This window comes from Monodelphis domestica, chromosome 7 (genome assembly GCF_027887165.1).
Source record: "Monodelphis domestica isolate mMonDom1 chromosome 7, mMonDom1.pri, whole genome shotgun sequence".
Classification (NCBI taxonomy): Eukaryota; Metazoa; Chordata; class Mammalia; order Didelphimorphia; family Didelphidae; genus Monodelphis; species Monodelphis domestica.
Window position 1 is genome coordinate 111,217,532 of NC_077233.1, and position 22,927 is coordinate 111,240,458.

Below are 22,927 nucleotides of genomic sequence, written 5' to 3' on the forward strand. Positions count from 1 at the left end.
TCGCTCATTTTACAAATGAGGAAATTGAGGAAAACAGGGTTTAGTGACTTGCCCAGAGTCACATAGTTAGTATGTATTTGAGACTAGATTTGAACATAGGTCTTTCTGACTCCATGTCTGTCACTCTATCCATTATGTCACCTAACTGTCCATATAGATCAACACTAATTCATCACCAAAGCTTAAAAAAAAATCAAATGAATTCTTTGCTAATGCATGGTATGCAGTACCAACTTCACAGAATTTCAGAGTCAGAAGGGATCTCACAGGTCATTTATTTCTAGAGCAGAATCCATATTTGAACTAGGATTCCCCATATGTCATATGTGGTGGTCCTTTGGCCTTGGATTGAAGGTCTTTAGTGAAGAGAAATCTCCAAGACAAACAATTACACTTTGAATTACTTCTATTTGTTAAGGAAGATTTTTCTTGCATCAGTTGAAATTATCTCTTCCTACCTACAACTCCTATCTATTACTTTTAATTATTCCCCCTCTGGCCAACCACGAGTCCACAACTTCCACTTTTTTTTAACTATCCCTTCAAATAAGGGAAAAGGTAGCTATCCTCTTTTACATCTTTATGATTCCCATTCTTTTCCATTAGAGAAGTAGGGTATTCTAGCTTGAGTGTTCAAAAATACATTTCCTAGATATATTCAGCAGTCACCTAAATCAAACCAAGGCAAGAAAGAGATCATAGCAAACACTACTCTTATCCCTAGTTCTCACCTGTTGCCATTCTGCAGGGTACCAGGCTGGTGGGCAGTTGAAACGGTTGCAAGCTTGTACTATGGTGGGCTTGGGCTTGTGGCACAGTTCATCTGCCAGCACCACAGTCTCGTTCATCTCTCTGGAAAGTAGGTGGGAGCAGAAAACATCCCGAGTCTGTAGGCCGACTCCACAGGTTAAACTACATGGACTCCACTTGCCAATTTCCCACCTAAGGAGAGATCAAAGGGGAAGAGGAAGCCTGAATTATCTGTGGAGAAGTTTCCCAAACCTGCCATCACAAGGCTGAGTGGTTGTGATAGAATAAAAACACCCATATTTAAATTTGTTCAAACTGAGCAAGAATTAAAGTAAGGGTCTCCTTTTTAGGCTTAGTCTCTATCACTTTCCCTGCTCCCACCATCCTACCCTTTTCCAAAATTTGAAATAAAACATGATATTATCAAACATTCATTATATCTCAAATAATTATCACCACCATTTTGCTAATGAATATACAATTAAAGTTATTTTTCTAGAATTATGAATGGATTAAATTTCAGGTCTGGGTTGGACACCCAGGGAGTGAACAGGTCTTCCTGCTCACCTTTCCAGGCCTTGTTCTCAGCAAGGTAGAAAAATCTGTGCTTGTTTATTCTTTGGTTTCAAAGAAAAAAAAGTCATTGGCTCCAAATCTCCTCAAATTTTTACTGTGACTCAGAACTGTAGCTCTGTCTTATGTATAAATATCATCACTGCCTGGTACTGGATAATGTAACTGAAATGAAGGCTGCTAAATACATCGGTTCTTGAGGGGAGAATTAAATGGAGAGGAGAGTCTTGTTATCTGGAAAGACTTGTCAAGCTGGGAGCCTAAATATACTTGTTTCAAATAACTGTGGTTTGAAGAAGCCAGCTAAGATGAAGTGAAGGGCTAGAAAAACAAAACAAACTAAAAAAAAACACAAAAAACTTGCTTTTCTCTCTTGATCCCAACTTCAGAAATGATAATGGCAAAGATAAAACTCAGGTTCCCTGTGGTTTCCTTTACGTTGCTTTAAAGAAATCTGTTTACCACTTGAGGTTTTCAAAGCCTTGCCTACTTACTTGTCTAGGCTTGAATAATCTGCCAACAGGACATGGCCTAGAAGATCATAGGAGATGGAAGAGTAATGACCAATAGCCTGTGGCTTCTCATTGTACTGTCCACAGTCAGCTTTGAGAAGAGTTTGATGGAATCTCTGGCTTGCAGAGGTTTTCATCAACCCATAACAAATTCCCCTACCCTCATTTACCCAACTTGCCAGCATCCAACCTAGTCCCTCCCTGTCTATTGTTTCTGGTGTTACTGGGCTATAGAGAACCCATGTACTTCCTTGGGAATATACACTGAAAGGATCTCATTAATATTCATGAGTCTCAAAAGGAGATGCTGAATGGGTAATACTTTCCCTTCCTTCTCTTGACCTGTGATTTCATATCTGTAAGGAATACCTAGTAGGGAAATTCTCTGCAACAGACAGATTTGAAGAGTTACCTGAGGGCACTGAGAGTTGTAGTGATTTGACCAAGGTCACAAGTTAGTATGGATGAGAAGCAAGACTGCAACCTTTGTCTTTGGTGCCAGATTTCTCTTGGAATCTGGGATGTAATTTGTAATTTACATAGCTTGAATTTTAGGGAAAAAAACAAACAAAAATAAAACCTCTCTTTCCCCCCTTCTTCTCAAGTTAAAACAAAACCCAGGTCCAATATTGATTCCTTACTATATAGCCATATCATTCAGAAGTTCCTAACTGTTTATAAACTTACAAGACTGAGTCAATATTGTAGTAGAGTCCTCTCTATACAGTATGGGTTCTTAGCCATTTTTGCGTGTGTCATGTCTGATGAAGCCTATGGATTCCCTTCTTGGGATAATGTTTTTAAATGAGCAAAATCAAATGCATTACAAAGGAGGCAAAAGTGGGCTTGTTTCTAGGAGTTCCCCAAATCATACTATCATGGCTACTCCTTCTTCCACAACTTCTAATATCTGGCCACACGAAGTATTTACACACAGTGTGGGCAATTGATATTGCCATCTTGCCATAGTGGAAAAAGCAATCTGGATCAACTCTCAGGATACTTGAATTTGAATTATATCTCTTTCTTTATGATTTTCTGCTATTTTCTATATGTGTGATCTCTGGCAATTCCCTTCCCCTCGCTGAGGTCCAGTTTCCTTATAAGTACAACGAGGCATTGGTCCTCTAAGGCCGCTTTCAGCTCCAAATTTTCTGATCCTAAAATCAGCTTCCCTGCCACCATCTCCTACAAACACAATCTGACCACTGAGTTTGACTAATGCTCTTGCTTTTGTTGTTTTGGAAAGCAGCCTGGTTACTTGGCAGCCTGCTAGACAAAGTCAGAATGTGGTAACCCTAACAATGTCTTTGGGGACGAGTCTCTTGGTTTCCTATAAAGACATTGATCAGAATTTGCATGGGCACCAAGTATCTTCAGTGGCTGACACGTCTCAGTGGGACATGTCTGAGTTAGGTGTACAAAAGGAAGAATTTTAGCCTTCTAGGAGAATGCCTTTGGATACAGAACTCATTATGAGGGTTGCCAAAATTTCTTTTCTTTCAGAGTGCCAATGATTTCCAGAAACTTATCACTTGTTATTGATATAAATGCCCATTACTTCTACTGGCAGGTCACAGCTAAGCAGCCCTCCTGTCCCAAGAACTTTCCCTTGGCTCCTGGGTGAGAAAAAGAACCTATTACTTATTTTAAAAATAATTTTAATGCTGTTTTTGTTTGAATAAAGAAGAATAAAACATCACATGAACATGCACTTCTTGGTTCACATTTAAGTTGTCCTTTCCTGAGTCGTCAGTATGAAACATTGGCTTGTTTATAGATTCTCTTACTGTTATTGCCTACTGTAATAGTCTTTGATTGTTTTGAAAATGCTTATAGGTCATTTGTTTTCATTGCAATTCCTCTAGTAGGATGGTAACAAGTTAGGCAACATTTGCAGAGGCTGTCCATATTCTAGTAGAAGATACAAAGGAAATAGAAGATGGATTCTTGTCCAAGAATACTGACAAAGTAGCATGTCAACCGGTGTGTCTTTAAGTATGGTGAACAGAGTATGTGGATGCTGTGGGTATAGGGGATAAAAGAGCAGAATGGAATGGCATTTGTAAAGGAAGGATTCCTTAAGGGAGTGAGTTCTGAACCAGGATTTATTTGAAAGAGGAAATGGCTAGATGAACTGAAGAAGATAACTGGTGACTCATCTGAGTTAATCAATTATTTGTTGAAAATATAAATGTGCTCAGTGATGAATCAGGCACTGTGGAAGATATAAAAGAAATATAAGGCATGGTTCCTGTCTTCAAGTAACTTACAATCTATATGAGGTCACATAATCCATAAAGTAGCAATTAATAATATTATATGGAAATGGAATTTTTGAGTTGTAAGGAAGCCTAAATATCACCCAGCCTAACACACTCACTGAAGAAATGCAGAAAGAGGAAAAAACACATAATTAATAGGTAAACTTTGTCATAACAAACTAAGTATGTCAAGAATTTAGAGGACAGGAATATCAGTGAAGACTGCTATGGACAGAAAAAACTTATTGGATGAGATGGGGATTAATGGGAACCTTAAAGGAAGGGTAGTATTTCTACCACTGGAGGAAAGAGTGGAGGGGAATGTAGATTTCCCTTGGGTTCAAACAAAATTAATTTTGCAAATATGGATCAAAAGTGGCATGGATTGATAACAATTCTGATAAAAAGATTTAATGGTTTTAGTGAACTTGAAAGCTTTTATTGACTGAACAGTATGATATAGCAACCAAAAAAGCTAAAGTAATCTTGAGTTTCATTAAGACATAGTATTTAGAACAAGGGAGATAGTAAGATCAGGAATTTAGAGCTAGAAGCTAATCCAACCTCCTCATTTTTATAGTTGAAGTAACTGAGGCACAGAATGATTTAAATGAGTGTCCAAAGCCATATATAGGGAATGACAAAGTTGAGATTTGAACTTGGTTCTTCTGACTCCAAATCCAGTACTTTTTCAAAATGCTTTCATGGGATACTTGGCATTCTATTTTGGTCCCAATACATCTGGAACATGATATATCACACATTAGGAGGAACATAGGAAAGTGCCCAGAAGTGAGTGACTTAGGATGTTGTGAAGTTTGTAAATCATTTCATAAAAAGGCTTCCTTGAAGGCACTGGTGAACCTTAGCCAGGAGAAATCCCATTTTAGGAGGGACAGTGATGTTGTTTAGTCATTCCATCATGTCTGACTCTATGTAACCACATGGCCCATAGCTTTCTATGGGGTTTTCTTGGCAAGGATATGAGAGTGGTTTGCCTCAGAGTTGTTTTAACGTGAATTTCTCTAATCAATGGTGATTTAAAGCATTTTTTTAAAAAATATGACTAGAGATATCATTGATTTCCTCTTTTCTAAATTGACTTTTATATCCTTTGACCACTTATCATTTGGGGAATGCCTCTCATTTTTACAAACTTACCTCAGTTCTCTGCTCAGTATATACCTGACAAAAGATGTCTTTATCAGAGAAACTTGCTGTAAATTTTTTGGATGTTATATTTGATGTTATTTCATTGTCTAGGGTACCTTTTTAGTAAAATACAGTTTTCTTGATTATTTTGATTGGACCTATTTTTGCTTTTTGTTTAAATATGAGATCATGGTTGTTATCCCTGACTTTTTTACTTCAACCATATTAGATTTTGCTCCAGTCTTTTATTTTAGTTGCTTGTATGTCATTCTGTTTGAAGTGTATCTCTTATAAATAGCATAACTTTGGATTCTGGTTTCTAATCCATTCTGCTATCTGCTTCCATTTTATGGGTGAGTTCATCCCTTTCAACTTTCATAGCTTTCTTTCCTGATATATATATATATATATATACATATATATATATATATATAGTCTCTTTGCTTTATGGGGAAGGTTAAACATTTATCATTGATAGTGATGAAATAATTTTTTGATTTCTGATTAGGGGGCAATCAAAATGAGATTAGACTAACAGGTTTAGAGTTTGAGGTTGAACTTCCTAATTTTACAATTGAGGATACTGAGACAAAGACTTGTTCAGGGCCACTGAGCTAATAAGTGTCTCAGTCAGGATTTGAATCCAGGTCTTCATAATTCTAAGTCCAGCACTGTTCCCACCACATTAATTACCTGCCTTGTCTTTTTAATCATTTTTATGTAGAATAGGTCACAACCCTTTTAAATGATAACCTTTTCTCTACTATTCATTTTTTACTATACCTTGAAAACTTGGTATTTGCAGTAGAAACAATTATTGTGTAATTCCATGTCTGTGAAAAATATAAAAACAACAAATTTGTATACTTGATGTAAGCCTTACTTAGTCAAAATTGTGAAGTAAGTGGACTCCATCCCTTCTTGGGAACTGCTTTGGACTTGTTTGGATATCTCATTCTTGGCACCCAGACATTTAGGAATTAGGAAGACCTGAGTTCAAATATGACTTCAAACAAGTTTTAGCTAAATGATTCTGTCACTTAAAAAAATCACTGTCTTAGTTTCCTTATCTGTAAAATAGGGATAATAATAGTACCTACCTCCCAGAATTGTGATGATAAAATGGAATGATATTTGTAAAGCACTTCACAAACCTTAAAGCATTGTTCAAAGGCTAGCTATCATCATTGTCATTATTGATGCTCACCCCTGGTTAACAAGGGCTCCTACTTTGCCATTTCCATTGCCTCTGGGAAGTACTACATGCTCCTGATCTATTATCTTCCACCACATTGTCACTTGGGTGACAATGGTTTAAAATATAGTCTCGAATCTTTTGTGTGTCTAAGATGGTCTGGATTTAATTCTTCTTAGAGGTAGGATAATGGGCCAGACAATCTTTGCTTTTACACTTGGGATTGTATCATTCTATTTGGAGCCACTGAATCATTCCATTATGGAAGAGTGGGACAAGTATTACAAACCTACCAAAAATAAACAGGCTTAAAAAACAAAACAAAACAATCAACCTCTTACCCTCTGCCATAGTATCAATTCTAATACCAAAGAGTGGCAAGTGCTAGGCAATTGGGGTTAAGTTACTTGCCCAAGATCACACACAGATAGGCAGTGTCTGAGGCCAGATTTGAACTCTGGTCCTTCTGACTCCAGGTCTGAAGCTCTATCCACTGTGCTTTCTAGCTGCTCTTCTATGACTGCTTTTGAACAGGTCCCATAGGAAGAGATTAGAACGTGGAAAGCACCCTGGATTTCCTTGCTGAAGCTATAATACTTTATGAAGTCTCTTTTTCCTTAAAAATTCTCTTGAGTAGTTTCATACTCTTCCATTTCTACTGTGAAGAGAAACCGAACTGCCTAGGAATTTATTTTCAAGGCTTCCTTTTCATTTGGAATACCTGAACTTTGGAGGGGAAGTGTCATCATTCATGTCAGGACTTAAATCCCCAATTCCAGGCCCTCCTTCAGGATCTCCTTCCCTCCTTTCCATCACCACAGACATTCTGGCCCTCATATTTGGCAGGGCTTGGAATTATGTGCAAATTTACATCTGCCTCCATGCCTGGGATTGGGGGAAAAATTAGGCAGAAGACTTAAAACTCCAGAAAAGCTCCATTGCCTTTCTCTTCTGGTCTCCATGAATTCTTCTGTGCCTCTGGATTTTTCTGGAGAAGCCCAAGTTTCTGCTCGCTTACCTCCTAGGCATGAAGGCTGAAGCCCATTCAACTTCAAAGCTAAGATAATTTGGCCTCTCTGAAAAATCTCTATGAGAAGAGAGGGGAAGAATGGATGATAGGTTATTGAAATATCATTCAGATGCCTCTGGCTTATTCTTCAAAAAGTTGAAAAATTGGTATTCCTCAAGTTCATGTGCCTGGCACACAGTAGGTACTTTATAAATGGTTACTGATTGATTTTTCTGCTTAAGAAGCTTCCTTATTGGTTCTAGAATAGAGCATAAATGTATATGTTTGCCACTGAAAGTCCTTTGCCATCTGGATTCAGATTATCTTTGCAGGCTGAGCTCACATTCCTAGCCCTATCTGTGTTCCAGCCAAGCTGGTCTACTTTTATATATACACCATTTTATGCCTAGGCACTGACTATCTGATATATATGGATTGCTATTCTTCCTCACCTCTACCACGAGGAATCCCTAGATTATTTCAAAGTTTAGTTCAAAGACCTTAACTTAATTTAATCTTTTGTTAGGGCACTTCCTTTCCTCACCCCAAATAATAGCTAACATTTACATAGCACCTACTATGTGCCAGGCACTGGGCTAAGCACTTTACAAATAATTTCTCATTTGATCCTCACAATAACCCTGCGTGGTAGGAACTAAAATTATTCCCCTTTAACAAATAAAGAAATTGAGGCACATAGTGAGTAGTTCAGTGACTTGCTCAGACTGGATTTCAACTTAGGTCTTACTGATTCCACATCCACTGCACCACTTATCTGCCCCAAATCGCTCAGCATTTATTCTAAACAAACTGTGCACACTGATCTACATACAAGCTATTTGCCTCAAAAGAACATTAACTCCTTGAGGTAAAAAAACTGTTTTGCTTCTGTCTTTGTATCTTCAGGACCTGGCCCAGGACCTGCCACACAGTGCTCAAGAAAAGTTGGCTGAATTGGCCTTTTAAATCCTTTCATGTCATCATGGGTGTCCACACCCAAGTGAGTGAGGAGAGGACAAAGTCTTCTGCCTGAGGCTGGAGTACCACACTAATGCTAGCAAGCAAATCCCCAGGGCGATACTGCCATAAATCCAACTGGAGCCCGGGCAACGGAAAGCAAAGGACAGAGTCATTTTCCCAGTGGAGATTCTCCTGTCTCCGGTGTTTGATATGTGAAGAGACAGGAGAGGAAGCCAGCTATTGATGCATTGTGTGATTAATTCAGCCATTGCATGGACATAGACACAGCTGCATGCCTTCCCTTCACAACTGAAGAATGTTTCTGTTCACACAGGTGTCAGGTGTTAGATGTGAGATGGTCCCAGCCAAGGCTCTCTCCACACTGAAAAATGTTTATGTGAGAAATAAAATTGAGGCCTCTCTCGTTGTTTTCGTGTTTAACCACATAAAAATGACCAAGAAATTATTTTTAACATTTGGTTCAAAGGTCCCTGGGGGTAGAATATATTTGTTTCTCTTTGATGTTTCATTATCACAGGGTGATTTAAAGGGACATTATCAGGCCAACATCTGTAAGTTATTAAATCCTTGTGTTAGGATTCAAATTAGGTTATTAAAAACCATCCATTGTTTTTGATTATGATGTGCATTTCTTTTTCCAAAAAGCTTTTATCATCTGCACATCATTTACTACCTTATTGTTCTACATTCTAGTGAACTGACTTAAGGATTAAATCCCTAACTTACATTTAAGGTATAACTTTATTTTGTTGAAGAATATGACCCAGTATCTTTTTTTAAATTAACTTAGATTAAAATTGATCTTTAAAGGTATTTAGTGATGGGATGTTTGCCTATCCCTTGCTCCCTACAATGCTCAAAACACCAGGTTATAGGAACATAAAAACATAGATTTGGAGCTGAAAGAGACTTTGGAGGCCATCTAGTGTAACGAGTTCATTTTATCAGAGGAAACTAAGGCCCAGAAAATGTAAGTGATACCCCCAAATCACAGGGGCAGAGCTAGGATTTGAAGCTAGATTCTCTGATACTAAATTCATTGCCCCATCCCTCCTATCATGCTGATTTCTAGGCTTGCAATAACAGAATAGTTTGAATTCATGTAGTATGGCATTCCCCTTATCTCAGAATAATTTACAGCCATCTCCTGGTTTTCAGAAGGGATTCATCTCCACTCCCAAGCTATGGAAACCAGAATAGAAAAGTCTTAAATGCTTAGGCTATAGCACTGAGAATCTACATTCTGATCTCTTAGGCACTGTTCACTATCAACAAAACCACATGGTATTCCAGATACTGTCTAGGGTATGATTTGTCTCTAATTTACCCTCTGTTAATTTCATATGAATTCCATATTCACTAAACTCATTCATGATAAATTACAAAGAACTGATACACATACACACCCAGACACACAAACACACGCATGCATGAGTTTTGTGAATGAAGCTTTTTTCTCATTCTCCTCTTCATTCTCTTCCTCCCAGCTTTGACCTCAACCTTTTTATTCTCATAGGGATAGGAATACTTTTCTTTAGCAGCATTTCTAATTTTTCTCCTGTTCTTTCATAAAATCAGAATGCCTGTGGATATTCACAGGTTTACAAAAAGCAAACATTTTCTACTTCTGGCTCATCACCCTCTAACATGATTAGTCATGCCATATTAATTCCTGGGATGTCAAGTTAAATTTGTGGATTTGGGGCAAGGGTGATTATGGGTATACCCTATAGAATATAACCTCCCCAGCATCATTTCATAAGGAAATTGTTAATTTATCATAATGAAACCCTGAGCTAATATGGAGAAACTCCTCTATAGCTTTGTCAGTATCATCGCTCATGCATAACATTGTTCCTTTGGAACTAACCGTCCCTAGAAACTTTTAACTAATTTGTGTTTTTATGAACTAGTTGATGATATCAGGAGGAGAGGCACCATGGAGCACTGGATAGACTATTGGATGGGGATTTGGGAAGCCCTAAAAATCTTGCCTTAGATACCCACCAGCTGTGTAATCCTGGGCAAGTTGCCTCTTTCAGTTTTAAAATGAGGATAATAATAATACTTACCACATAGGGCTGTTGTGAGGAAAAGATAACATATTTGTAAAGCACTTTGCACAGAACCTGGCACATAGTAGGTGCTTAATAAGTGCCTGTCTTCTTCCTTTACCCTATATGTCTTTAGTTATTTTAGCAGTTTCAGACAGAGCTCCTCTTCATGTTTGTGAGGATCCAGGATCTCTTCTTGACAACTGCTCGAGGCTCACATGTCTCCCACTTGAATCTGGCTGGATGCTAGCTACCACCTTGACTAGCCTGGAAACAATCTTAGTCTTAAGGAGGTTTTTGTTTTGTTTTATTTTGTTTTGTTTTTTTCACTTCAGCTCAAATTATCAGACCAGACTCTTGGCCTCTAAATCCCAATCAGCAAAAAGGAACTGCTATCTCTTTATAACAAGAAAGAGAAGGATGAGGCCAGAACCCATCTTAGTGAAGAATCTGCCCCGGATCTATGCAGCAAACTTGGGGATGGAATGAATGCCTCTTGGAAAGAGTGTGCTAGTGATGTCTCTGAGTTGAGGTTGACCCTTTTGATGCTGACGCTCTCAGGAGTGACAGAGCTCTACCCATTCGATCTGAGAGTCTTACAGAGTTAAGTAGAGGGAAGAAATGGTTTCCTCCCCTGCATACCAGAACCCCAGGAGCCTTGTAGCCCTTCCACATTTGTGTATTTTCCTGGCCATCCAATCCCTGAGGATGAGTGGCTCTGGCTGGGATTTGCAGGCAGGCAGCTATGTATACTGAGAGACCTTCCTGCCAGTTGAAACTAGCACTGTGTGATGTGACCTTCTGGGTGGTGTCAGAAGGAGGTGTTCTGTTTGTGGCCATAGCCAGGAGGAAGCTGATGCTCCCTTAGGGCCAATATAAATGAAAGGGATGGATATAGGGAGGAAAGGGTGGAGGAAGAAGTTTTTTCCCATGTTTCCAACAGAGAATTTTGCTTCCCAACATGAAGGGGAGAAATAAGTCGAATGCCCAGGGGCTCCTAAGGGTACGAAGGGGGTATGCAGTCATTTTGAGGTTGCTTGGAAAGGAACAAAGATATATTAAACCTTTTCAACTGAACTTGCAGCCCCAGAGTCCTCCATGAATAAATGGGCACATTAATTAGCTGAAAAAGAAAACCACTTTAGACATGGGTCTGTTCATGGACTGAAGTTTCCAGAACTTCCAAAACGTGATCCTTTCAGTCTAGTAGCAAATTATTCAAACTCCAGGGCTTGCATAAATGTTTGGATAAGCTCAGATTTAGAGGTATAAGTGTATGGCAAGACAAAGGGAAGGAAAATTTACACATTGAAGGATGAAAAAGGAATGTGGAACGATAACATTATAACCCACATTGCCAACTCTCAGCAAATTACCTTCCTTTAAAAATTAATCACACTAGGAGACTTACAAGGCATCTCTACAAATACTACATGTACATAAACATATGGCTGCAACAGGGACAAGGGCCACCTGAAGGATTCTTCCGCTCAGAGTCCTCCTACCTTGCTCTGCAGAATTTCCCTCCAGGAGGAATTAGACATGTGAGGGGGAGCAGAAGAGAACAACACTTTCCTTTTCTCAGATCAAGGGAGGGGGGCTTCAGCCCACATGTGGTTTTGCTCCGCTCCATTGTGTGGCAGTTATATAGTCAACCTTCATTACATGAAAGAAAGGGCTGTAGTATGAGTTCCCTAGATGTGTCTAAATGCTTTTAGCTGTTCAGTAAAACCACCCAGTAGGTACCACAAAAGGAAGAGGAGAGACTCTGAGGATGGTTGGCTCCCTTCTCCTGGTTTCATAGGAAGCAGCCAAAAGGCTAATGATAGCAGCACTCCCTGAAGTCTGATCCTTCAGTAGGGTTCTTCTAGTAAAGGCTCTTATGCCTTTATCATCCTTTCCCCCTTTCCCGGCCCCACCCCCCTCCTGTGGATCCTGGCATCATTTTACTTGCAAAAAGAGCTTTGATAAATGGTATCTGTCTGGCCAGAGTAGATTGTACATAGATAAATCCCCTTCATTGTAACTGTTTCCTTCTGTGATTTTCCATAGCCTGGAAAAGCACAGGTTTAAGATTTGAAGAGCTCTGGGGATCAGAGAACAGAAGAAGAGCATGCTTTCTAGTTCTGTTTTGTTTTGTGTTCATTCTGGGGAAGGGTGAAGGTAGGGACAGTATGGTAGAGGAGTGAGGTTCCTACCCAAAGAGCTTTACAAATCTTCAAGGGATTTCCCCTCATGCACCAGCAATGCACAGCCTTGCATTCCATGTCATGTCACTAAAAAGCTATAACCTGACTTCCCAGATGGTCTCCCAAACCCATTCACAAGTGGCCTCCAGTCTCCTCCCTCACATACCCTCATGTTTCCTAAAGGAAAGTTGTCTGTTCGGCATGGAGGGCTTTGTTGGGGCAGAGAATAATTTTCCTGACTTTGCTTTTTCTTCCCCAACTTCAAAACTTGGATGACAGTTTCCAAACAAGATTTCTTTGTGATATTATTCTCTCCCTTTGAGTAAACCTTTTGAGGCTATTTACACAAGAAAACAATGATTCTTGGGACTGATAGAAAGCCAGGGTACTGAAAACTTGTGGTAAGAGCTGAGGGATGGCTTAAAAGGAGAAAGAGGGTTGGAGCTATAATTCAATATCATTTATTTATATGACACTAGCTTGAGTGAATCCAGAGAACTTTTAAGCATTGCCTAATCCTAGGGTTGCTGACCCCAGTCTCTGTGCCAGACCATTTGGCATTCATGGTCTGAAGTTGCTTTGGTGATCTCTATGCTTTTTCTTTTTCTGTACTAGTGCCCCAGGTTGCCAACCTCTGCCTTTTGCTGGTAATCTCTATTAAAAGGGCCTGTTGGGGGCATCTAACTGATTTTCAAGGCCCGCTTTCCTTCCCTGTGGCTTTGCACAGCATTTCTCCTAAAAGCCTTGATGATACCCAACCTTTAGAGACTGCAGTCAGTACCTTATCCCTTGTGTTTTGCTAACTAGAACTTTTATAACCCAAATGGGTGGAGCCATAAAGTTATGGTGTTGACTCAAAATAAACACAGCAGCTATGATTACTCTTTCTTTTAGTTAACCCCCAGAGATGACCTATAGAAGCCCTGAGGTTCTTTGAAGTACTAAACCCCACTACTCAAATCTCTAACTATAATGTAGCCTTAATGGAAGGCTCTGATTATATGGTTGGGTTCTTGAGGCTACTGATTCTCTTTAGGGTTCATAAAATATTTATTTGGTATGTTTAAGATTTTTTAATGAAAAAAATTTATAGAAAATCATGCCAAAACAGATATTATTCATGAGGACCTAACAGTAATGTGAGAAATAATCAATTAGGTGATAGTATCACTACTAATTGTTGATATTTGTGTAATGCTTTATAGTTGGCAAAATGGTTTTCTTATAATTCTGTGAGGTAGATAATAAAAATATTATTATCCTAATTTACAAATAAAGAAACTGAGGCTCATATTGGCAAGCACCTGTGCCACAAATAAACCAATGACCCTAGCTCTGTTCACAAACCTATAGCACACATGCCGGAGAGGGCTGCTCCCCTCTCCATGCACACCTGAGGACATTTCTCACATGACCCACCCCTCTGCCCAGCAGCCCAATGAGAACTCTTCTTTTCTCCCCTGTATGTGGTAAGATGGGGGGCTCACATGTGATGTGAGGGTTGTGGTTTGGGTACTTGGTCTCTAAAAGGTTTGCTATCACTGCTCTAGCTCATCCTCTGCCCCATCCCTGGTACCTGTCCTAACTTAGTCTAGGAAGAGCTCAGAAAATGACTCTCCATAGTAAGAGGATTCAAGAATAATGAACAGCATGTTCTGTTCTATAAATTGTTTGTATTTGTTGGAAATTGGGGGTGTACAGAGCACTAGGACCCAAATCAACATTTTACCCTTGCACCTGGACCCTTTCAAAGCTGACCTCAATGCAGAAATGGAACTTACCAGCTCCACATTTGTTCTAGACTCACTGTCTCCTCCATTCCATTTATTGACTTCATATATTGAAGTGACTTTTAATTCACCAATTACTGTCAGTGTATAAGTCAGACATAAGTCATTTATTAAGTGACTATCGTTCTGAGCACTAGATATTCAAAGAAAGGCAAAATAGTCTTGATTCTCAAGAAGCTCATATGCTAATGGGGGAGATAGCATATAAAAAAGTACATACCAGAAATATATAGAGTAGATAAGCAGGACCTCTTCTCGACTTACCAACTAAAGTTGGGGTTGCCAGAGGGTCAGTTGACTCCTACTCTTCATGTTCTAGAGGTAACCAGTATTGTTTCTAATACTGTTTCTGACAAGCCCCCACCAATGTGCTTCCCCCTGATAAATAACCAGTAGTTTCAATTGGTAAAGTGAATTTACCAAGTAAGAATAGTTGATATGAAGCATTCTCTCAGTACAAGAAATGTCCCTGGGAAAAGTAGGCTCAACCTTAAAGATCAAAGGCATATATGTACAGAGCACAAATGTTAAAGAAGAACACCAGATATCCTGATACTAGGAATCTTTTTTTTTCCTTTCTGGTGTTCTCTTGAGGATCCCTTTAAGTGTGGCTCCCTGATGGGGCTCTAAGGATTGGTACCATTCTAGAATCCAGAGCTGGCATTCCCTGTACCACTAGAAATTACATTTTCTGAAGCTACTTCTCTTCAGTAACTATCTTTATCTGTCTTTTTCTGTTTGTCCTCAACGGGTCTCTCTGATCCTCTGAATAACGATGCATTAGAGGTAATAAAATAGCCAATTGTTGGGTCAGAGTGGATCAAAGAGAGTGTAATATTTTCTCTCTCCTCACTTTCCCAATACCTTGCTGCCTTCTGGTATTAAAGCAAAAGTCTGTTACCTCAAGGCGTTCCTGAATTGCTTGATTAATGACTCTCTTATCCATGGGTCTTTGAATAAGCAAAATCTCAAATCAAGTATTCCTTCAGATGCATACTTGCTGGGTAACCCTGGATTATTCATTTAATATCCACGAACCTCAGCTTTCTCATTTGTAAAATAAAAGTGTGGAATTCAGTGGCATCCAAGGTTTCTTTTTTTTTTGGGGGGGGGGATCCAATCCAAACACACGATCTTTCTTGTATGTCATCTCTGCCTTTCATTCAATTACTAAAAGTCCTACATATCTTTCAAAATGGCTGAAATATTTGTCTACACAATATGATAAGGTTATTGGAGAATTCTTTAATGCCTAGTTTATTTTGTTGATTGACTGAAGAGAAGCTAGGAGAATTGGGAAAGATCAGCTGAAGAAGATGGAATTCAGCTGAGTCTTGAAGGAGGTAAAGAGGAAAAGTATTCCAGGGAGGAAGAATGGCCAATGAAAATGTGGAAAATCAAGAGATGGAATGTTTTGTAGAAGAAGGAAGCTGGTGTAACAAGAGGATTGTAGAGTGTACAGAGGGAGGGGAGTATAAAAAGATTGAAAGGGGAGGAAAAGTAAAGGTAGGGCCAGGATGTGAAGAGTTCTGAATGCCAAACAACTAGCCTGATATTTTATTTTGGAGGTAATAGGAAACTGCTCAAGTATGAGGATGACATGGCCAAACTTACTCTTTCAGAAAAGGTCCTTTTATAGCCGTGTGGAGACTTGAGACAAGGGGAACAATTAGAAGGTTATTGTCATATTCTACCTGACTGGGGCCTGAACTATGGTGGCAAATGCATGAGACATACCCAAGAGATGTTATAACAGTAGAAGTGACAAGATTGGGCAACAGATTATATTTGTAAGGATGGGGAGTTAATAATAATGGCATCACCTATGTACCTGGAGGGATAATGGTAACTAAGAGTAGTTCAGAAGATGGGAAGGACTTGGGGAAAGACAATGAACTCTGTTTTAGACATGTTGACTTTGAAATGCCTAGCCCTATGGCATATCCAATTTGTCCAAAAGTCAGTTGGTGATATGGGATTAGAGCTTTGGAGATAGACTAAGGCTGAATAAGTCGTTGGAATCATTTGTATTGAGTTGACCAATAAATCCATTGGAGCTGATGAGATTGCCAATCAAGACAATATAAGGAGAAAAATAAAGAGGGCCCAAGATTGAACCTTTGGTCATATCCATGGTTAGTGGACCCAGCATGGATGAAGATCTAGTAAAGGAGACTGTGGCAGTCAGAGGAGTAGAAGAAGAACCAGGAGAGAGCAATGTCACTAAAACCTAGAAAGGAGAGACTATCCAGGAAGATCAATAGAGGTAAACAGGGTAAAATGGTACAGAGAGGTGAAGAAGCTGAATATAGAGAGAAAGCTATTAGATTTGGAAAGTAAGAGATCACTGGTAACCTGAGAGAGAGCAATTTCATTTGAATGATGAAATCAGAAATCTGATTACAGATGTTTAGAAGTATAATTAGAGATGAGGTGAGGATACTTACTGTAGATAGCTTTTACATGCATTTTAGCCAAGAAGGGGTGAAAAGGTATGTGATGATAGCTAGAAGAGATGGTATCAAGTGAAGAGAAGGATCAAGTGTGGGGCTTTCCCTCACCTCTCTTTTAAGGATAAGAGAGATAAGGCCATGTTCCTAAGCAGAAGGGAAGGAGGCAGAACAGGGGGAAAGACTGAAGTACAGTTTCTCTTTCCATAGAGCAACTCACTAAGTCCCAAGCATTCAACACAAATGTTCTTCAGTCATTTATACTCTAAGATTATTCTACTACTTAATCTTACATGTCGTTTTTCAATCAGTCTATGCCCCAAAATGAGCTTTGAGGTTACTTCCTGATTTCCTAAGTCAGCTTTCCTGATTTCCTAAGGGAATTAAGGGCAACTGCATATGTGTGCATCCTCAGGTATGTAGGTGTTCCTCTTTTCTGAAAGTTCTCAGCATTGAACACAGATGGCTTAATTGACATGCCTATGGCCACATAGTGATTACAATGGCAGATTTCACACTTTAACCAGGTCTCTCTAATTAGAATGTGTTCTCAATAGCAGAGAGGGTCTTTTTTATTTATATACCCTGTGATTACTACAGTACTTGGGATATGGTCAGCATTGAACAAATGTTCATTCAGATGGGCCAAGGATTGTTCCTGGCAAACTAAAGGATTATGAGGCTAGTCTATGATAGCTATGGTACTTATAAGAAACTGTGCTTGTGTTTATTAGCAGAAGTTTAAGTAGCGAGGTTCAGTTCTAGGAAAGCTTCCCAAATCTCCCAGGTTAGCACCTCTTTGGATAAGTTAGCATTACTTTCCACAAGTATATTTTTGGGAATTAAGTGCTTTGTGTAATAATTCAGGACCAGTTGGGATGTCTGCATTTTACATCTACTCTGCTTATTTTCTGAATAGTTCGCCTACTACATACATGCTTGGCTCTGTACTAAATTCAGACAAAGGCCTTAGTTGAAAGAAAATTTGTGGCTTTTGCTAAGTGTACATCTCTACTCTTATACCTGAAGATTCTATTATTTCTTTCCTGTCACTTTCTGAAAATTTATCTTTATTTTATTCCTTTTCTCTGTTACTTTATCTTTACTTCAGGGTTCACTGGTTTGAATTGGAGACCATGTTAGTAAATTTTTCTGCCATCTTACAAACTATTTATCTTTGGGTTTTTAGTGATACCCCACACCAAACAAGGAGCACACTGTTCCTGTTGACCTGGGTGGAATAGATTTGTATTCCTTCACTGCACAGACACTGCAGATCCAGAGAGGGCCAAAGGAGGAGGCCAAGGGGCCTACTGAAAGTTTTTAGATTCTGTCAGTATGAAAAATGGCTGTAAATGGCATGTTATTGTAATGTTTTAGGAGCATAGTCTTTCTGTAGCACTGGGTCATAAGAAAGCCCCAAACTATCATCCATCAATTACTGCCATGAAACGCATAGGTGTTTAGTTCATGCCAGTATCAAATAGCAGCGTCTTCTTGGGACTCCTCTAGCTATGCATCGTAAGGATGCTATGCAGATTATTAAGAAAGTATCTTGAAAGGTTTCCTATAGTTTATGTACCTTCCTAAAAATAGAAATCATCTTTATACATGTTCTACCTCCTGTTCACACTACCCGGAGAATGCTAAACTCCTTAAAGGCAGGGATTATCTCATTTTTCTTTGTAGCCTCAGAACTAACATGGGGTCTTTCCTATCGTAGGTGCTTAATAAATATTGGTTGATATGAATGAGTCTATAGACCTTTTTACTTAGCGCTGCTCTTATTAGGCATTGTTCATTCCACCTTAGAAGAACAGTATGCTACCTCCAATATTGACTTCTCACTTTTCCAGGGACTTCCAGGGACTTGCTTTCTCCTGTCTTTGTTAGAACAGGAAATCAACTTTTTAAACAGGCTATTCAGACTGAATTTCTTTTCCACCCACACCTCAAGTCACTATTCTTCTGTTGTTGTTGTTGTTGTTTAAACCCTTACCTTCCTTCTAGGAATCAATACTGTGTATTGGTTCCGAGGCAGAAGAGTGGTAAGGGCTAGGCAATGGGAGTTAAGTGACTTGCCCAGGGTCACACAACTGGGAAGTGTGGAGGCCAGATTTGAACCTAGGACCTCCCATCTCTAGGTCTGGCTCTCAATCCACTGAGCTACCCAGATGCCCCCCTAAGTCACTATTATTCTTAAAAAACACATTTATACAGTTTTAGATTAAGTGCTAAACCCAATTTGAATGTTCCAACAAGTGTCCTACTTTGTGGGTTTGGGTGAGAACCAATTGCCTTGTTCCTAATTTCAAGATTGGGATATAAAGAACAAGCATCAAAAACCCAACCATACTCTGACAGGCAAAGCATCCTTGAAGATGCATGATACTGAGGAGCCCTTTCGGTTAGTCATGGGCACTTGTCAAATTGGCTTCTGAATAGAAACTTCCTAAATATACCAAAGGCTCTCTCCTTCCTCCAGGTCACAAGATATGGGTGAATCTGAGTTCCAGGGGTTGGGGAGTTAAGGGGAATTCACTTCCTTCCACAAGGTCCATCTATTAGTGTATAGCTTCCTAGGTGAATCTGGAATGGATCATCTGTTTATATTTCCATCCCTTTGGTATAGGGCCTGTTGAGATATCAAACGGTAGCTATGCTTTTCCTGATCCAGGGCATTGTAGCAATGGGGTATTAGCTATCAGAGTAGTACAGAAGCAATAGTGGCAGAGGAAATGGCAGATCCGCCCAATAGAATTTGTCCACAATGAAAGAAACCACCAGAGGAAAAAAGTCTACTTGGTTTTGATAAGGTGAAGATGAAATGTAAAATAACTAGGGACCCAAGGAGGCTTGTACATTAACTGGTTATATTCATCCTATGATTTTTTATTGCTTAGTATTTTCCTTTTCAATGTAGGAATAAAACGACCCATTGCATGGCAGCTTCACACTCTCACCATGGTCACCTTTTTACTTTCCTCATCTACCCCTTAGTCCAATGTTGGGAAGGACCCATTCTGCTAGAGCCAAAAATAAATTGCTCCTTAAAAATCTGAGGAGTCTCATTCCCCCACTGAGAACACAGGCAACACCAAAGAAATCAGTTCAGGAAAAAACAAGGCAATCAGAACGCAGGGATTAGTGAAGGGCTCTAAGACATTGATAGAGATAATAGTAAATTTGGATTCCAGAAGTTCTGGGTTTGAATTCTTAGTCTATTATTTACCAATATTTGACATGGGCAATGCCAATGTGTCAATGAGCATCTTAGCTGTCTGGGTCTCAGTTTCTTCATCTGTACAATGAAAGGATTAGACCAGGTGATCTCCACTTTAGCTTGAAAGTCTATGATCCAAACTAAGGCATGACTAAGGTACAGGCAAGACAATGCAAAGACTTTATTAGCCAGGATGTTAATTTGAAGCAAAGCCTTCAATTCAATTCAATTTAGTTTACCTCCCCACCCCAAGCCCTCTATAAAGTCCACTTCTCTTATATCTTAGGAGTTCTTTGATAAGGATTTTTACTTAAAGTTTGGTGTTGAGGGAGGGGAGGGAATGTTGGGAGTTGCTATTGAAAGATTCTAATATTCGATGAGATTCCTTTTCTTAAAATTGTCCCAGGCTGTGTTGTCTAAACCAGGTCCAGAAATAAGAACAAAGATCAATAAAGTACCTAGAGAATAAAACACCGCCTTCTCCCTAATTGAGGTCAATTAGAGACAATATTTGGGAGATCCTAGACTGGAGATTCCATTGGAATATTCCTAAAAGGCCAGGAAGAAATTAAAAAAACCTGATTTTTAGGGGCTTAGCCAAATTAAAGCAGCTGAATTCAGTAAAAGGGGTTATAGTAAGGTAGACTGAGAGAACAGAGAAGTAACTAGATAGAGTGAATGAATTAATTCCCCAGTTTTGAGGAAATCATACTAGAGCAGGTATTCTTAACTTGGGATTCAAAGACTCCCAAGGATTTCATGAGTAGATTTCAAGGAATCTTTGAACTTGGATGGGAAAAAATTATATTTATTTCCACTAAATTCTCATTGAAATTGAGCATTTTCTTCAATTATGATTAAAAAAACCCAAAAACATTATTCTGATTACCAAAAAGGTCTACAACACAAAAAGGTTAAAAATACCTGCACTAGAATGAGTCCTCAAAATTATCATCCTTATGAGTGAATAAGTTACATCTGCTTATATACAGGAGATTTATGTTAATTACTTAGGAGGGAAATGGAACAGTGAGTCCTAAAATTACAGTAAACCTAAATTTGACAGTTATGCTCTCAGGTTTCCTTTCCTACCACACACTATGGGTGCTATGGGAGAGGATGCTGGAGATGCAGGAAGAGAGGGAGGGATGTGGGCAGAAATGAACAAAGGTCACAGATTCATGAATGAAATGGAATGAAGAGGAGGCAGCCAGGACTCACTCTGTGGCAAGTCTAAACTCTGCATACATAGGAGATAACCCAAGATATGACTGACCTAACACTGGCACCATGACAGGGTTAATATTTTTGACAGGATGAACTAGCCTTGAACTATTTCTTGAGACAACTAGGTATAAACCAGTTATCTTTCTTGCTCATTTTTGTTTCTCTCTGTCTCTATTTCTCTCTCTGCCTCTGTCTCTCTGCATGTCTGTCTGTTTCTCCCTTCCCATCTCTGTCTCTCCATTTCTGTCTCTCACATACAAACACACAAAAATCAGTCCAATGACCAAAAAAAGGAAACCATCTCCCTCAAATTGTGCTTTTTCCTCCTTGGCTTATGAATATATTCAAGTCCTGTCTCCTACACTTTCTAGCTTATATGACCTTGGGCAAGTCACAATTTCTCTGGACCTCAATTTCCTCATCCATATATTGATGGATAGATTTCAAGGAGCCTTTGCACTTGGATGGGAAAATCATATTTGTACACATATATACATATATATATGTGTGTGTGTGTGTGTGTGTGTGTGTGTGAGGAGACTGAACTCTAACCTTTAAAATCTCTTCCAACTCTAAATATATGATTTAATGATTCTATGTTAGAATATCAAGCTTATAATTAGGAAGATATGAGGTCAAATCTTGCCTCTGAAGCAGAATAGTTTTTGACCATGGGTAAGTCATTCAACCATAACTTGGAGGCTCAAGTAACTCTCTAAGATGATCAGTTGTAAAAGAATTGCATTTGTAGAGGAAGTTCCTACCCTGTGAGTTCTCTTTATTAATGAAATTAAAAATCTGTTTTTCCACTTCCTCTTCCTTTCTTGCTTAAAACTCCTAGGGCAGGCAATAATTATACTCCTGTGGTAAACTATTCCCTTCAAAAGTTATATCAGAACTCACTGTTCCATTTCAGAGGCTCAGTGATACAACACACACACACACACACATTGTTGTTGCTGTTGATTTGTCTGACTATTTTTTTAAACCCTTACCTTCCTTCTTAGAATCAATACTGTGTACTAGTTCTGAGGCAGAAGAGTTGGTAAGGGCTAAACAACAGAAGTTAAGTGATTTGTCCAGGATCACATAGCTAGGACATGCCCGTGGTCAAATTTGAATCCAGGACCTCCTATCCCTAGCCCTGGCTCTTAAACCACAGAGCCACATAGCTACCCCTTTGAGTCTGACTCTACATGACTCCATGCACCTCTGTCCATGGGGTTTTCTTGGCAAAAATACTGGAGTTTTTTGATATTTCCTTTTCCAGTGGCAAACAGAGGTTAAGTGACTTACCTGAGGTCAAACAGCTTGGAAGTTTCTAAAGCAACATTTGAAGGGTCTTCTTGACCCCAGCCCTGGGCTCTATCCACACTTCATCACCTAGCAGTCTCTGACACTGGCTTTAAAGAAAGCTCTTTGTCATTTAGTTGTTTCAGTCATGTCTGACAGTTTGTGAGCCCATTGAGGGTTTTCATGGCAAAAATACTGGAGTAGTTTGCCATTTCCTTCTCCAACTCATTTTACAGATGAGAAAAGTGAGTCAAGCAAGGTTAAG

The 22,927-nt window shown here is 39.2% G+C and overlaps 1 protein-coding gene across 3 annotated transcripts in view; it reads right to left on the reverse strand.

Moving 5' to 3' along the window:
• ADAMTSL1 (ADAMTS like 1) overlaps positions 1-22,927 on the reverse strand; it is a 1,092,747-nt gene that overhangs the window by 104,614 nt on the left and 965,206 nt on the right. For all 3 annotated transcript variants that reach the window (XM_056805329.1, XM_056805328.1, XM_056805331.1), the window contains one exon: positions 732-942. In XM_056805329.1, coding sequence (XP_056661307.1) covers positions 732-942 — 211 coding nt within the window. The remainder of the gene's footprint in view (positions 1-731; positions 943-22,927) is intronic.